Source organism: Vespa velutina, chromosome 11, assembly GCF_912470025.1.
Source record: "Vespa velutina chromosome 11, iVesVel2.1, whole genome shotgun sequence".
NCBI classification, from domain to species: Eukaryota; Metazoa; Arthropoda; class Insecta; order Hymenoptera; family Vespidae; genus Vespa; species Vespa velutina.
The window spans coordinates 1877423-1893804 of NC_062198.1; the positions used below are offsets into that span (position 1 = coordinate 1877423).

At 30.5% G+C, this 16382-nt stretch overlaps 1 protein-coding gene and 1 long non-coding RNA gene across 2 annotated transcripts; one reads left to right on the forward strand and one right to left on the reverse strand.

Moving 5' to 3' along the window:
* The first annotated feature begins 1207 nt into the window (after window positions 1–1207).
* LOC124953040 lies at window positions 1208–15953 on the forward strand. Its single transcript, XR_007102102.1, has 2 exons — window positions 1208–1342; window positions 14676–15953. It is a non-coding gene; the product is annotated as an uncharacterized LOC124953040 (long non-coding RNA).
* On the reverse strand, window positions 2410–5134 carry LOC124953035 (cytochrome P450 4C1-like). The gene is made up of 12 exons (XM_047503833.1): window positions 4979–5134; window positions 4792–4901; window positions 4447–4537; window positions 4182–4373; window positions 4017–4110; window positions 3831–3933; window positions 3635–3746; window positions 3444–3559; window positions 3312–3380; window positions 3052–3217; window positions 2795–2974; window positions 2410–2728 (listed from the first exon to the last, which is right to left on the reverse strand). The coding sequence occupies exons 1-12, from the start codon at window positions 5130–5132 to the stop codon at window positions 2568–2570; spliced, it is 1548 nt and encodes a 515-aa protein (XP_047359789.1). The 5' UTR covers window positions 5133–5134; the 3' UTR covers window positions 2410–2567.
* Window positions 15954–16382: the final 429 nt, after the last annotated feature.

The following is a 16382-nucleotide window of genomic DNA, read 5'->3' on the forward strand; positions in this document are numbered from 1 at the left end:
ACTGTCCCAAGGCAGATAAGCAAGCGCAGACTTCTTACTGTTTTTCTACAAGTCTTTTATGTTTATTTATGATTGTTTCTATAAGTGACGCTTTTATTTGAGCATTCATTTTCTGAAATTCTAACGTTAAACAATTTTCGAGAGTTGGATACTTTCTAAAAAATCATTCGCGTTCCTCTATTGGAAGTCCTTCTTTAAGAACGTCTTTCCAACGCAAGCATAAAGCACTATGAACTAGAGTTCAGTACAAGCTGGAGTTCAGTATAAGCTGGAGTTCTTTCCTTTTCACCATCCAACCGCTTTCCAATTGCTTCTGATTTATTTGGCACCATTTCTTGATCTCTTTTCTCCGGATTTTTTGTCACTTGTATTTTCAGCTCCATTTGTAGTTACTTGCTGATTTTTAATTTAAGGGTCTGCAGCTACTGCTGGTGTTTATTCGTTCGTTGACCTTTGTAAGCCAGTTGACTTTTCCACTGGCTTTTTAGCTATTTTTTGACTGGGATTGGGTAAATTTTTTAAGAATTGCTCAGGAGGAATTAAAGTGTCCTTTTATGGGCAATTTTTCATCTGACGACTAGTCACTCTCTGATGACTGCGTTGACGAGTATTTTCTACCTACCATTGATAGAAAATTTTAATAATGTATCAAGGTGCTGACAATATCAGATTGTCGTTTTTTTTTTTTTAATAATAATAATAATTTTATAATATTTGTTCATCTGACAGGATTATTTTTAGAGAGAACTTGTCAGTTCTTTTAATTCTCGACCAAATAATTTGTTTTATATCAATAAATTAGATAACTGACAATTATTTCTTTGAGGAAACTGGTTCACTCTTTAATATAGGTACTTGATCTAATTACTGCAAATTATAAACTGAAAAACAACACAATTATAGGTTATACTTACTTTTTGCTTTAAGACGTTTAATTTGTTCTCCTTGATCACACAGTTTTCTTTTCATACATCTCAATGATCTTAATAGATTATTTTCATCGTCTTTATGATACTTTTTCTTTTTGAGCCCCATTTCTATTTCAATCTATACGTCGCTGAAAATTATTCTAATATGATTTTTCTTGCACAAATAAAGAAATGATATTATCGACCGAGCGCCATACAACAAGGAATGGTGACGTGGCGGGAAAGAAGTTTGTTTTTAAAAATGTGATGAGATTTTTACTTAGTAAGGATATAACCTAGTGATCGGATGAAGAGATGCGGAATACATTTGCGTCAGACATCGATCAGAATTGGAGATATCTTATTCAAATCGAAGTTAAAAACGAATATATCGATGATTTTATTTTTAAAGAATATATAAAAATATCAAGTATGTATGTATAAGATTTTATTAATTAAAAATTCAATTCTTTTTAATCGAATGAAGCGGTGAAAGAGAGAAATATAGAGTGATTGAGTGATAGAGAAAGAAAGGGAGAAAGAGAGTGAGAGAGACAGAAAGAGAGAGTAAGAAAGAGAAAGTGGGTGAAAGAATGATAGAAAGAATGACAGAAAGGGCATTTCTGAATCTTGAATTAATGGCTAGTATGATAACTGGAGTGACTTATGTAGATATTATATTCTTGTATAAAAAATGACAGTTATATCTACACGTGAAAGTTAAAGCCATATTCCGATAGAATCATTCCCATTTATGAAATTATAGTTTCCGTCACTCAGTTTTTTTTCTATTCTTCTTCCATTAAAATTTATTCACATAACTGTAATTTTTTAGGACTCATGTATAGACCATATACGTAAATATTTTCGAATCGTTGTCATTCGATTCTATTAATGTTAACTCAATTAGATTTTTGATCTTATGTCGCTCATCTTATTTCACACTTCAAGAACAATCTTCTATTTAATGTGAAGATTACATTTCAATTTTTTCTATTTTTTCAATTCAATTTTATCATCAAAACTGAACCGATCGATTGTTTAATTCTTCCAGAACGAGAATAAAAACAGTAGAGCAACTACGTTCTATTTGCTCAATAATAACTTTTTTCTCTCCTCCTTCCTCTCTCTATCTCTTTCTCTCTTTCTCTTTTAATATAGTTTACTGTACTTATTTGTTGCTTGTGTCGAATATTAATATATTATATAATGTATATTAAAATATTATACATTATATATATTATAATTTATATTAATTATTTGATTACAAAAAATATTGATAAACAAAAATTAATATCACACGTTATTAAGGAAAACTTTCTTGCAAGCAAGATGGATTTAATTGGATGAAAAACTCAATATAAAATAATAAAAATTTATTTCTTACTATATCCATTATTTATAATATTAATATATGGATTCGTCGAAGCTGCAATTTTTGAATCATATAATTTATTTATAATTAATTACAAGTATTTGCAGTAAAAGAAAGATCATGAAATACTTGTCGTAGATTGTTGTTCGAATCACAACGGATTTTTAAGCTGTTTATCAAGTACAACGTTGCTTATAACTATCTATCTTTGTGACACATATTCTCGACAAATTACCAAGAAATGCACTGAGTACATTTTGAAGAAAATGATTTCTAGAAAGATCCTATTTTATTGGTATAAATTTAACTTGAAGAGGCTTGGTCGAATGCAGTGTAATATCTTCCAACATTTTTACATCCTCAAGATTACTAACTGGTTCCAAATGATAGTTATGCAGTATATAAGCTACTATAACTTTTAGCTCGAGCATTGCAAATCTTTGACCTTCAAAAGGAGAGATAATTTAATTATTTATATTCCGTTTTTTTTTTATGTTTTTGCATTACTTACCGATACAATTTCTTGGTCCAGCACTAAACGGGATATAGGAATAAGGATGACGGCCTTTCAAATTTTCTGGCAAAAATCTATCGGGATCAAAAACTTCGGGATTTGGCCAATATTGTGGATTTCTGTGGATGCTATAGATGTTTATTTGACACATCGAGCCAGCCGGGATTAAATAATTTTCTGAAAATTATTATTTTTATTTGTTTGATTTGAATAATAAAACGAAGGGGAATTTGATATATAAATATATTATATACTTAGTTGCATATCCTGCGTCAAATGACGAAATATAAGATGAACGCTTGGATATAAACGAAGTGATTCTTTCAAACATCTCTCCAAATACGAAAATTCTTGAATCATCGGAATCGTCAAATTATAGTTTTCTTGCATAACCGTATTAACTTCTTCTCTTATACGTTTCTATTCATGATCAGATGATTAATTATTTTTAGTAAATATCAAATGCATATTCATCGATAAATGTTCAATTAATCTTTAGCGATGAAAACATTACCTGCACATCTTTGTGTTCTGCAAAAAGACTCAATGCAAAGCACAACGCCACTGCAGTAGTATCGTGACCCTACGAAGATTATTTCCTCAGTTTCACTAATTAGTCTAAATATATTAATATACTGGCACTTACTTCAAACATGAAAGTATCGACTTCTTCTTGGATGCCTTCCTGATCGATTATATTTTCTTTCACACAAGCGAATATAAGCAGATCAAGCAGAGCAAGTTTCTTTTTGAACATCGGATCTGTGTCGGAAAAATTCGGATTATAATTTTATCGTGATTATAATTTTTTATTAGTAAAGAATATGGATAAAATACTTTTATCATCCACGCGCTCTTCACAAAAAATTTCATTCTCATCCATTTCTTCATAATTATGCAAATATTTTCCATTAGTTTCTTCGTGGAATTGTACCCTTTCTGAAATTATCTAAGACAAAAATAACAATTTCAATTATCTAAATGGTTTAGTTTAAATAATAATAAAAGTTATTCATTCAAGAAATTAACGTACTTCTTTCGAAAAACTGTGCAAGGTTTTCAATAGTTTCCTTTGTAATCGACCAAGTGAAGAAATTCCAAATATAATATCGGAATAGGCCCAAGGTTTCACATATCTAATAAATGATAATTCTTTTTTAGATATATTTCCTTCTAACAGACAATCGAATTTATTCCTGTTAAAAGAATTAATAGTCACCTAGTAGCTATGATATTGCCGAAACTACGAACCGCATCACGATAATTAGACTCTAAGTCGCCCCTCTCCTTCAAAGAGGTACCAAGGGCTGCTTCTACAAGTCAGCATTTTACAATAATTTTTCTTTGTTAAATATCAATGATTAAAAAAAGATACATTACAAACCGCATATTATGTTAAGTGTATGTTGACTGATAAATTCTTGTAAATCTTTAACTACAGAATCTCCATTTTTTTCCTCTTTTAAAGACGTTACAAGATACCGTGCTTCATCGTTTAAAGTGACAACGAAATGTTTCAAGATATTAAAGTGAAATGCTGGTGTCAATATCTTCCGACGTGTCTGCCATTTCTCACCTATCCAATGAAACTTAAAACGTTAAATATTATTCAGCACGTTAAATAAATTTTGATTCATTCAAACTATTACCTCCACTGGTTAGCAATCCGTTAGATAGCCATGGTCTCAAGAAATGGTATGCTATTCCTTTTTCAATATGTTTAGTGCTTCTCATAAGTATCTGCGGTTAATTTATGTTATGTTTCCTCTGTTTCATAAAAATATATTGATAGTGAACATTCGGAATGAGTGGGAAATAGAGAGAGGTAATGATAGAGGGTGAGAGAGAGAGAAAGAATGGGAAAAAAAGAGACAGAGAGAGAATGAGAAAGAGAGAGGGAATGAGAGAATGGGAAAGTGAGAGGGAAAGATAAAAAGAGAGAGAGGAAATGAAAAACATGTGAAGCGTTTTTTTTTTGCCCCCAAATTATTTACCTCAATATCATCCGGATGAAGCAGAGTTACTGTCCAGTACCAGAAGAACCAAATTTTGTAAATTGGATAAAATTTTGCATTTGTTGCCCAAAGTTTTGCAAGGGTATTTTCTAAAATAAAATAATAAATTTTAAATTAAGCAAGAAATGTACCGGATTGAAAGAATTTTTCTTTCGAAAGAGTTTACCATTGCCAATGAAAAAATGATGTATACTTCCTATTATAGGATATGCATTTGGTCCTGGAATATTATGAAGAATTCTTCCCACTCTTCCATATCTTATAAAGCAATGCAGTAGAAATAAAATGAAAATTGAACACAATGAAATCGTAAGGAACATTATCTGTGGGAAAATTGAAATTAACTGAATAAATTCATTCGAATGTACTATTGTTGCAAACTTAAGAAAACATTGATTGCTTATATATATTTACTTAGTTAAATGTAAATTTTTTGTAATTGTATATAACAGTAGAATGAAACAAAATAATTAAAGACCACTTTCATGTTTTATACTTACTTTAGTTGCTCGGAAATAGATCCGTTCACTGTTATAATAGAATTGTTAAGTCTGTTTGATCGCTAAATTGTCATTTATGTAACGATTAATTTTGAAGGACCAATAAGATAATTCTTATCAAATATTACTCTTATACATTGGTATACACTGCTATATACTGGTATATACTGGTATACATATGCGTTGTAATATAAGATTTCGTAATACACAATTCTAAAAAATTTCATGAATTCAATATTATAAATCATGATCATGTACTGAAAGTGTAAAGTAAGACTTTTCTTGAAGAACTATTTTTATACTTCTATTCTACATAAATGTTGCCAATCTCCCAAATACATGAATCTTTATATATACGTTCATCCCGAAATAAACATGATAAATCTGCATTATGTATTATTTGTATAAATCAAGATTTATTGAATACTTTATTCAAAAATCATTTATATTGTAGACATAGATTAAACATTGATTAGATTAGGTTTTTCCTCGCTATTATGCTAAATACGTGTCTCACAAAATTAATTTACAAATATAGATATATATATATATATATATAAAATGGTCCTGATTAATCATTCGATTCTTTACTAATTCGATGAAATGGAGAAAGAAAGAAAGGTGGATAGAAATTGTAGAGAAACATGGAAGTAGAGATAGAAAGAAAGAGAAAAAGTCTAGATTTTATTCGACTTTTCTCTTTGACCAAGTCAGTTTTCTCTACGTTTTCTCTTTTTTTCTCCCTGTTTGCTTTCTCTTTTATTCGACTCGATAGAAACGTACAATGGAATCAACAAAAACACAACTCGTGTTATCTTCTTGGTATTCATTTACATTCTGCTTCATTTATTTATATTATATAAGACATACAATGCTACAATCAACATATACAGTTGTAATGACGATTAGTATCGCTAATGAATTGTATTTATAGTATTGTAAAACGAGTGCACGCTCAAACTATCGTTAAGAAATGATATACATAGTATTATTTCCTGATCAAAATAACTTTCATATTATATATGTTATAAGTTTTTATGTCACTTCATTAAATAGTCAAACAAGATAAAAGCATAAAAGATATATTATCAGTTTATATATATATATATATATATATATATATATATATCCCGTTCTTCAACGGGATTAATCTTTACATATGTGTCCAGAACGTTCCCAGGAGAAGACTGATGAATGGTTTCCATCTGTCCCTCTATTTCTTTCAAACTATTGTAAATTGCAAACACATGCCGTCACATCTAAGTTTTCTTTTGTTTAAACGAAAATGCCAAAATATAAGAATCATGCATAATTGATGAGAATGTTCTTCGCAGGGAAGCAAATTTAACTGAGTAAAACAACCAACAGCTGTTTTACATTTGCTTAGAAAAAATTTCAAACACATTGCAGAAAAGAATGCATCTGTCAATCGGATGTGCACATCATATTTGATCATGATACGAAACTGCATCTATCATAAATATAGAAATTCTACGATTATGTGATTCAAATCGTACTCTGTGTATAATGAACGTTAATGGGTCAGACCACCCAAAAAGTTTCAAAAAATCGATTTTGTTTGCATTTTTATTAAATTTGAAGTTTTGCGGACAATTAAAGATATATCCGGTATTAAAATTCGAAAAATTGACAAAGTTATAGATATTTCCAGCTACTACAGTCGGACAGATACTAGCGATAAGTCACACGGCTCGACCAGTACGCACTTGGCGCACATACCTGATCTATTGTGTCCTTTTGTATGTGTATGGAATTCTAAGCTTTGTCATCGTTTTTTCTATAATTAGTAATATTGTGAAGTATAGGACATGCAACCGTAAAGTGAAGTTCATGGAACGGAGCATTCGTGAACTCGATTTTTGATTTCGTATGACTCCTGCGAACCAATCACTGTGATTTCTAATCCTCTATTAAAAAATAAAGCATATGACATAAACAGGCGAATTATTTTGACATTCCGATTGTTACGAATTCGTTTACGACGAATAGAAGAATTTTGTAGAATTATAGATTTACAGAAAGCGATGTACCCGTCGTTTTACGATATCGTCATCGATCACATTAATACTGCTGCAGAGAGTGTGTAAGTTGTCAATGGAAAATGTTGTAAAGCAGAAACAAAAATTGATAGCAAAAATGAAAAACTGTTTGACTGTTTCTAGAGATGGAACTTGGCGAAAACGAGACTTTTTTTTATTTTACGTCATATCGACGATTATTGGGTATCAAAGTAATAGATTTAATAATTAAATCTTCGTACTTCAAAACTTGTGTACGATGGCTATTCTGTCGATGATGAGCTTAATGTAACTGCAAAATTGGACATCGCTACTACGAATTGTGCATGAAAGATGATAAGCAGCACTGCGATATCTCAGAAATCCGAGCATAAGAAAATACGCTCGTCAAGCTCGTAGATCATCTCAGAAAAGATTTCGAAATAATCATTCCGCTACTGAAGGAACGTCATATGGGCCAGGAATCGCTGATTAAATATGAACAAAAAAAACCACTTTATCACCTAAATAACCGGATATTTATTTTCTTTTACTTTTTTCTCGAAATTACATTTTCCGGAACCTAACCGGAAAGAAATCTCAAAAACAATCGGACTGATTGACTAGAAATTTGAAAACAACACTCTCAGATACATTATCTACAAAGTAGTTTACGATTTTATGCGATATGTAAATTAGTTTTTTTAATATTAATTTTTCTGTCGTCAAATGTTTGTGCAAAAACAATATTTCGTTCACTCATTTCTCAAGACAAAAAAATCTTAACACTACTTTATAGTCACAACATTAAGAGAAAAAAAAAAGAATATTTTGTTTTCATTGGCGTCATTACAGAGATTTACTTCCGATCAGCGATACCCATACGGACGAAGGACCTAAACGCATCAACTGCAACGCCGCCATTTTTTAATATTTTTTAGTAATTATTGTAAAAAAGATTGTTTAAACTATAAACTACCATGCAGCCAAAAATGAAAAATATTCGTTTAATACTTTTGAGTTCATAGATTTTTAAATATAAGACCGTTTTTTGAGTATTCGAGTATTATAGAGTGGTCTGACCACTTAATGAATGGGATAAAAATCTTCTTTTCCCCTGTACCATCCCGGAATTTCTCATCAGAAAAAATAGCATTCTTCGAACAAAAACCTTTGTCATGCTTTATACCTTCCTTCCTGGAATATTGTTTCAAATAATATAGACAGATGGTCCCGCTGGGTCATTGTTCACATATCCAGCAGGTCTATCCTAGACCAATTCCTTCAAAAATCTCAAAGGAGGGACTTGGCCATGACCAATCAGACAAAGCCATTTTTGGAATTTGAACTCCGCCTTCAATGTGCACAGAGAAGGGAGATGTCGGTCTTATGAAATTACTATATAATCGATTTGGCGCATTGGATTTCTCAGTATTATAAGAATACTCCGTGCATCTGAACACTTGCACACATTTACAATGTAAATCAACCACTATACGAACATGCTTGGACTTATTGCGACCAGCCACGAAATTGATTAGATCTAAAATAATTCATAGATCCGGACTTATTTGGTCATTTTACGGTCAACCATGGAATCATTCTTACTTATAGTGATCCTAAAACATAACAGAATTATACTGGTGAATAAGAATCTTTCGGACTGGACTCATCAGAATTTGTTGGAGTTTCAATAGTTCTTTCAATTGGATCCGCATGGAAGGCACTTTTTGATGATGAAGAATCCATTTAAAAACTCATATTTTACCAAGAGAATCGCAAGTCTTGCTAGTTCCTGAAGATACAATTATAAAAGTAACTTTTAATGGAATTAAATCGCTCATTAGAGCGGCACTTTCTACATTTACGGATCATACTACTCTACCATCACGACCAGGCGGAAATTTGAATTATGTATCCGGAATCTAACAACAACCAAATCTGAAGCCATCCACTGATTTCTAATCCATTAAACGATTTCCAATTCTTTCATTAATCTATAAACCAATCATCAATATCTTGCTATCTGCAAAAAACTTGGAAAATTCGAAATCATCGACATTGTGACGAAACAATGATTGGCCACAATTCTACGAGGAAAAAACCTCAAAGTGTTGTAATATTATAGGTGTTATTTCGTTTGCAAATCTTCCCGAAGATCAGAACGCGTTGTTACAAAGTGTAAGGATGAGCAAAAAGTTGATATCTTTTTAAGGGTTTTCTGAAATTTCTTTCTATTTTCGTTTCGTTCAGTATTGCTTGCACGTGTTAAAGGCTCCGTAAAATGTATCATAAAAGCTAATTATATTTATTTATTATGTATCAATAATGATAAAAGGTCAGTACAGTTGTAGACGTCGATATTTGAAGATCATCGCGTATGCTTGTTCTTGCGTCCCAATGTTAAATGACTTTTGGTTCCATTGATTGCCAGAATTTTCTCACTACCGTCGGCATTTTTTTTGTACGATTTCTTATTCTATACCACTAAAATGCGATTATGTTCTCTTTACTACTACTGTCGCTATTTTTTATTGCCTAGTGTTTAATATTGGTACCTATTTAGATCACTACTTAATCATTATTAAAGTACATAAATTCCACCTTAAAGAATTTGTCAACTTATATTGCATAATTATAAATTTGGTGACTATTATTGGAACCAATATGAATAATATCGTCTGTGTCTAAAAAACTTGAAAAAAAATTAAGGCTCTGGACATATATATATATATATATATATATATATATATATATATATATATATATATATATATATGTATTATTGCAGAATTCGAATACATTCACTGTACGGGCGAATGCTCTTGACCAACTAAGCCTACCTAGACACCTCAGGAGAAATTTCTGTCAAGAATTTCTATACTTATATTTGATCGCACACGTGAACACCGTCAAGACATTTTTAGCGACCTTTGGTTACTTCGCATTGTCATAAAATATACCACAAAGCATGATGAGCATTTGTCTATGCTGTATCGGCGCGGAGGTTTTGGGATGTTGATGTTGTATATCCTATCGATCCTCCCCGCTAATCATTATCACACCAACACATACATACAGAGTTTTCTTCACAAATTGAGTTAAATGATAGAATGAAGTCATGTTTGCTGGGTTGCGGGGGCCAACGAGTATTCCTTTTCTGTTAATTACCTCAAACTGTGGATAGGAAAAATTTCTTTAGAGTGTGATATTGATCCGGCATTTATATATCACACTATTAAAATATAATACAATGATATATACTAAAATGGAATATTATGAAGATGATATGTATAATACCACAAACATATTTATGAACAAAGATTTCATCACAAAGATTTCTATGTAATGAGGCTTGACGGTTGTCCACCAACCTTCTTTTCAAATTTGAGTGTAGAATTCGTGAAGATATTTTGTATCCTTCGGATATTCTGGATCAGGATTCGAACCCTGGGATCTTTTCCGCTTTCCGTGTGTGTTTTTCATCCTTTGCTTATACCAATGTAAATATACAGGCCCTGTAATTATATTTCTCTTAAAAGGCTTTTGAGTAACAACAGAGAACGCTCATCTATATATGTGTATGTGTATGTGTATTTGTATTTGTGGTTTGTGTATGTATTATAAATATAGATAGAAATATATCCATATGTATACATACTGGAATATAATAATATATAATAATATATACTACGTATTTACATAATATTCGAAATATACATATGTATATGTACTATATATATTGTTTATGTTATGTACTTATACATTCACATATTATATATGTAGATAAATTCAGCCATATATACATATATCCTTGTAATAATTGGTGCGAATAATAAAAATTATATAATTGAAAATTTTACAGAATACACGCATGTATGTATGTTTAAATATATTTGTATATGTATATATATATATATATATATATATATATATATATATATACGTATTGGGGAAATTTCGCAGTCGCTAAGATCCTTTTTTGCACGTTCGAGATCGACTTTGTTTATAGGATCCCGAATAATTACGAAGATTAGCGATCGGCCGAGGAACCGAAACAAAGCGATTCAGTTTATCGAGAACCACTATAACAGAAACATCCTTTTAAATATCTATTAAAATCTGTTTGAACATATATTATATTTTTGTCTCCGACCTAAAAATTCTTCATAAATGTCATAGAAAAGGCGGCCATAAATTCGTATATGTTTACGTCATGGTTGCAACTATACATATAATTAACCTAATACTTATCTTCTTATTAACTTAATATTATCTTCATCTTTAACAGGATATAACAAAGAATTGATCAAAGAATCTGTATTGTAGACGCCATTTACTGAAAAGTTACATATAATTCTATGAAATTTTTCGTGGAAATTTTCAAAATGTTTTTGTGTTGAGTTTGTTGAAGGATTACATGATTTATAAACTTTAATGAATTAACAATTCATCAAAATGACAATGTATTAAATATATTTCAATATTTTCTCTCTCGGCATCTTCAAGAAGTTACCTTTCTGAATAATTATGATGAATAAACGTTTTGTATCTTAAATGTAATAGTTCGAAGAATAAATGATTTATTTCTTAAACGATTGGTTTTATATAATAAAACTATTTCTATCTTTCTGATAAATCGACAGAAATTAAATTACGTTCTTCCGGTTATCGAAATTAGATTGTTTGACTTCGTTAATTTTGATACTGGTGATGATTTAGATATAAATAAATTATAATGAAAAGTAATGTCAACTTTCATACGAATTAAATAATTCATTTTCGTAAACCAAATTAATATAATTTAAATATTAATATTCATTTTAGAATATATAAATGTTTTAATTTTAAAGAAATATATAATTGTGTTCGTAATAACGATTCTATCTTCAGACTGTTCTCTTACGCTTTTTTATCGTGTATATGCCGTTGTAGTAAATACGCATTGTTAACTTGTATACAAGAATGACCTTAGAAGTACAATAACAAAAACATTCGACAGATAAAACATGAATTCATCGACGATGGAAGAAAATCTATAAACAAGAAAGTGGCCATAGAACTACAGCTCAGTTGAAATATTAGTTATATAATCAACAATAATTGTGTGGTGTGAATCGTATAGATTTTTCAAAAATTCTAAATCTCTTATGTACGCAATCTATATACAAGTATTTATATATATATATTCATAAATAACAATTACTGTAAATTTATATACTTGCAAATATTTACGAGTAGTAGTTACATTCTAGGCAACGTTCACTTGCAAAAATTATCGAAAATGTTTAATCTATATTCGTTAATAAATGTATTTATTTCAGATAGAAATATTTTGAAGAACGAATTAAGCTGAATCTATGTGAATATTATTCAAAATCTAAGATAATAGTTTATCAAATAATTACAAAGAGAAACGAATACGCAACCGAAAGAGAAAAGAGATAGATAGAAGAAAAAAGGAAGAAGAAAGAAATGGAAGATAAAATGTGAACAACAGTTAGGAAATTTTGAAAAAATGTTTCATTTAAATTCATTAGACATTTAATTTTATTGCCCAAATATAATAACAGTTTTGTCATATTTAGGCATTACTTTCTAATATATATACATTTAAGTATTCGATACCTTTTATTCACTATAATATAGATAAAAGACACACGCACAGAAAAAAATTATCCTGTATAAATATATATACATATATTTATTTACATCTATATCGGCATTTCTAAACCATTTCTGTCGTGTAATCAATATATTTGCTTGTAATGCAATCGCGGATCATATTTTCATAATATAAAACTTTTAATAATCTTGTAGAATAAATTTCTATAAGATATATTATTTTAAATATACAAGTGTTATTATGTTATATATTGTGTATCTCATTTCAAACATTCTGCTGTTTTCGTGGTATTCTCGTGAATTCGCAAGATTATTCTACGAGAACTTTCTTGAAATCTCTTAGAAAGTAATCACTTTCTTCGCTCTGACATAAAGCAATAGGAGGAAGATGATGAGTAAGTAAAGAAAGAAGAGGAACAGATGGTCAAGGAAAGGAGCAGAACTTCCATCAAAAGTGTATTTTCCTTTGTAAACAATATATTTGCAATTTATTCTATCATTTATTGCAACCTCATGTTGCAACGTATTAAAAATATGTTACACTATAGCGAAATATGCTACATAGGTTGCTAATTCACGTTTCAAAGAACGTATTGCATGATTGTACAATGTATTGTAACAATTAATAAGTCATATTAAAAGTTATAGTAAATATTTTACGAATTTTATTGTTTGACAATTATAAATACTATTCGAATTTAAATTTTCCATTAAACTCCGTTGAAAATCGCAAATCAACACAACCCATTTTTCTTATACTCGTCCTTTCTGTATAGTAATAACAAAATCGCTATATATCTTACCTAGAAATTTAATCTAAAAATAAAGTATTTCGTACGAAGTAGAATTTTCATACACGCGAAAATTTCTTTCTATTATCCTTCTTATCATTATTTAATTAGGATGTATTATATTTCCTTTCTCTCTCTCACCGTAAAATTGAACAATCGAACAAGAACGATCCATAAAACTATTTATCACAAATTTCTTTTTTTAAGGTCATGTGATTGTTGTTCCCGTTCTTCAACGGGATTAATCTTTACATGTGTGTCCAGAACGTTCCCAGGAGAAGACTGATGAATGGTTTCCATCTGTCCCTCTATTTCTTTCAAACTATTGTAAATTGCAAACACATGCCGTCACATTTAAGTTTTCTTTTGTTTAAACGAAAATGCCAAAATATAAGAATCATGCATAATTGATGAGAATGTTCTTCGCAGGGAAGCAAATTTAACTGAGTAAAACAACCAACAGCTGTTTTACATTTGCTTAGAAAAAATTTCAAACACATTGCAGAAAAGAATGCATCTGTCAATCGGATGTGCAATGGGAACAGAAAAAATTATACGTCTTAACTAAATGGCGTATAGTGAAAAATGTTCAATTAGACATTTTGAAAATTTTTCCCATCGTATTTGACCACAATGAGAAACTGAGTCCAGCATAAATATGGAAATCCTACGACTATGTGGCTCAAATCGTACTCTGTATATAAAAAACGTTAAAAACAGATGAATGGTTAGCAAATCTCCTTTTCTCCTGTACCATCCCGGAATTTCTCATCAGAAAAAATAGCATTCTTCGAACAAAAACCTTTGTCATGCTCTATACCTTCCTACCTGGAATATGGTTTCAAATAATTCAGGTAGATGGTCTCATCGAGTTATTTATATTTCCAGCTATTCTACCCTAGACTAACATTCTCTTTTGAAATTCTCAGAGGAGGGACTTGGCCATGCCCGATCACAAAAGGACATTTTCGAAATCTGAACCCCGCCTATAATGTGCCCAGAGAAGGGAGATGTCGGTCACATGAAGTTACTATATAATCGATTTGGCGCATTGGATTTCTCAGTATTATAAGAATACTCCGTGCATCTGAACACTTGCACACATTTACAATGTAAATCAACCACTATACGAACATGCTTGGACTTATTACGACCAGCCACGAAATTGATTAGATCTAAAATAATTCATAGATCCGGACTTATTTGGTCATTTTACGGTCAACCATGGAATCATTCTTACTTATAGTGATCCTAAAACATAACAGAATTATACTGGTGAATAAGAATCTTTCGGACTGGACTCATCAGAATTTGTTGGAGTTTCAATAGTTCTTTCAATTGGATCCGCATGGAAGGCACTTTTTGATGATGAAGAATCCATTTAAAAACTCATATTTTACCAAGAGAATCGCAAGTCTTGCTAGTTCCTGAAGATACAATTATAAAAGTAACTTTTAATGGAATTAGATCGCTCATTAGAGCGGCACTTTCTACATTTACGGATCATACTACTCTACCATCACGACCAGGCGGAAATTTGAATTATGTATCCGGAATCTAACAACAACCAAATCTGAAGCCATCCACTGATTTCTAATCCATTAAACGATTTCCAATTCTTTCACTAATCTATAAACCAATCATCAATATCTTGCTATCTGCAAAAAACTTGGAAAATTCGAAATCATCGACATTGTGACGAAACAACGATTGGCCACAATTCTACGAGGAAAAAACCTCAAAGTGTTATAATATTATAGGTGTTATTTCGTCTGCAAATCTTCCCGAAGATCAGAACGCGTTGTTACAAAGTGTAAGGATGAGCAGAAAGTTGATATTTTTTTAAGGGTTTTCTGAAATTTCTTTCTATTTTCGTTTCGTTCAGTATTGCTTGCACGTGTTAAAGGCTCCGTAAAATGTATCATAAAAGCTAATTATATTTATTTATTATGTATCAATAACGATAAAAGGTCAGTACAGTTGTAGACGTTGACATTTGGAGATCATCAAGTATGCTTGTTCTTGCGTCCCAATATTTAATGACTTTCGGTTCCATTGATTGCCAGAATTTTCTCATTACCGTCGACATTGTTTTTATATGATCAATTACTACTGTCGCTATTTTTTATTGCCTAGGGTTTAATATTGGTACCTATTTAAACCACTACTTAATCATTATTAAAGTAAATAAATTCCACCTTAAAAAATTTGTCAACTTATATTGCATAATTATAAATTTGGTGACGATTATTGCAACCAATATGAATAATGTCGTCTGCGTCTAAAAAACTTGCAAAAAAATTAAGGCTCTGGACATACATACATACATATATGTATATATATATATATATATATATATATATATAATATGTGTATGTGTGTATGTATTATAGCAGAATTCGAACACATGTATCTTTTTCACTTTACGGGCGAATGCTCTTGACCAACTGAGCTACCTAAACACCTCAGTCCCAAAATTCTCTTTAGAATTTTTATACTCATATACTGAATTGAATGTCAACGTCAAGACACACTTTTAGCCACCTTTGGTAGGGTACTTTGTACTGTCAAATATCACAGATAGATTTCCAAATTTTTTTTATTAATATTGGCGCGTTAGGTTCCAATATAGACAC

Excerpts from the sequence above, each read along its gene's own strand:
- LOC124953035 (XM_047503833.1), bottom strand. The coding sequence starts at position 5,132 with ATGTTCCTTACGATTTCATTGTGTTCAATTTTCATTTTATTTCTACTG. Across the intron at positions 3,934-4,016 it reads GGCAATATCATAGCTACTAG|ATATGTGAAACCTTGGGCCT; the intron begins GTGACTATTAAT and ends ATCATTTATTAG. Across the intron at positions 3,381-3,443 it reads TCGATACTTTCATGTTTGAA|GGTCACGATACTACTGCAGT; the intron begins GTAAGTGCCAGT and ends TAATCTTCGTAG.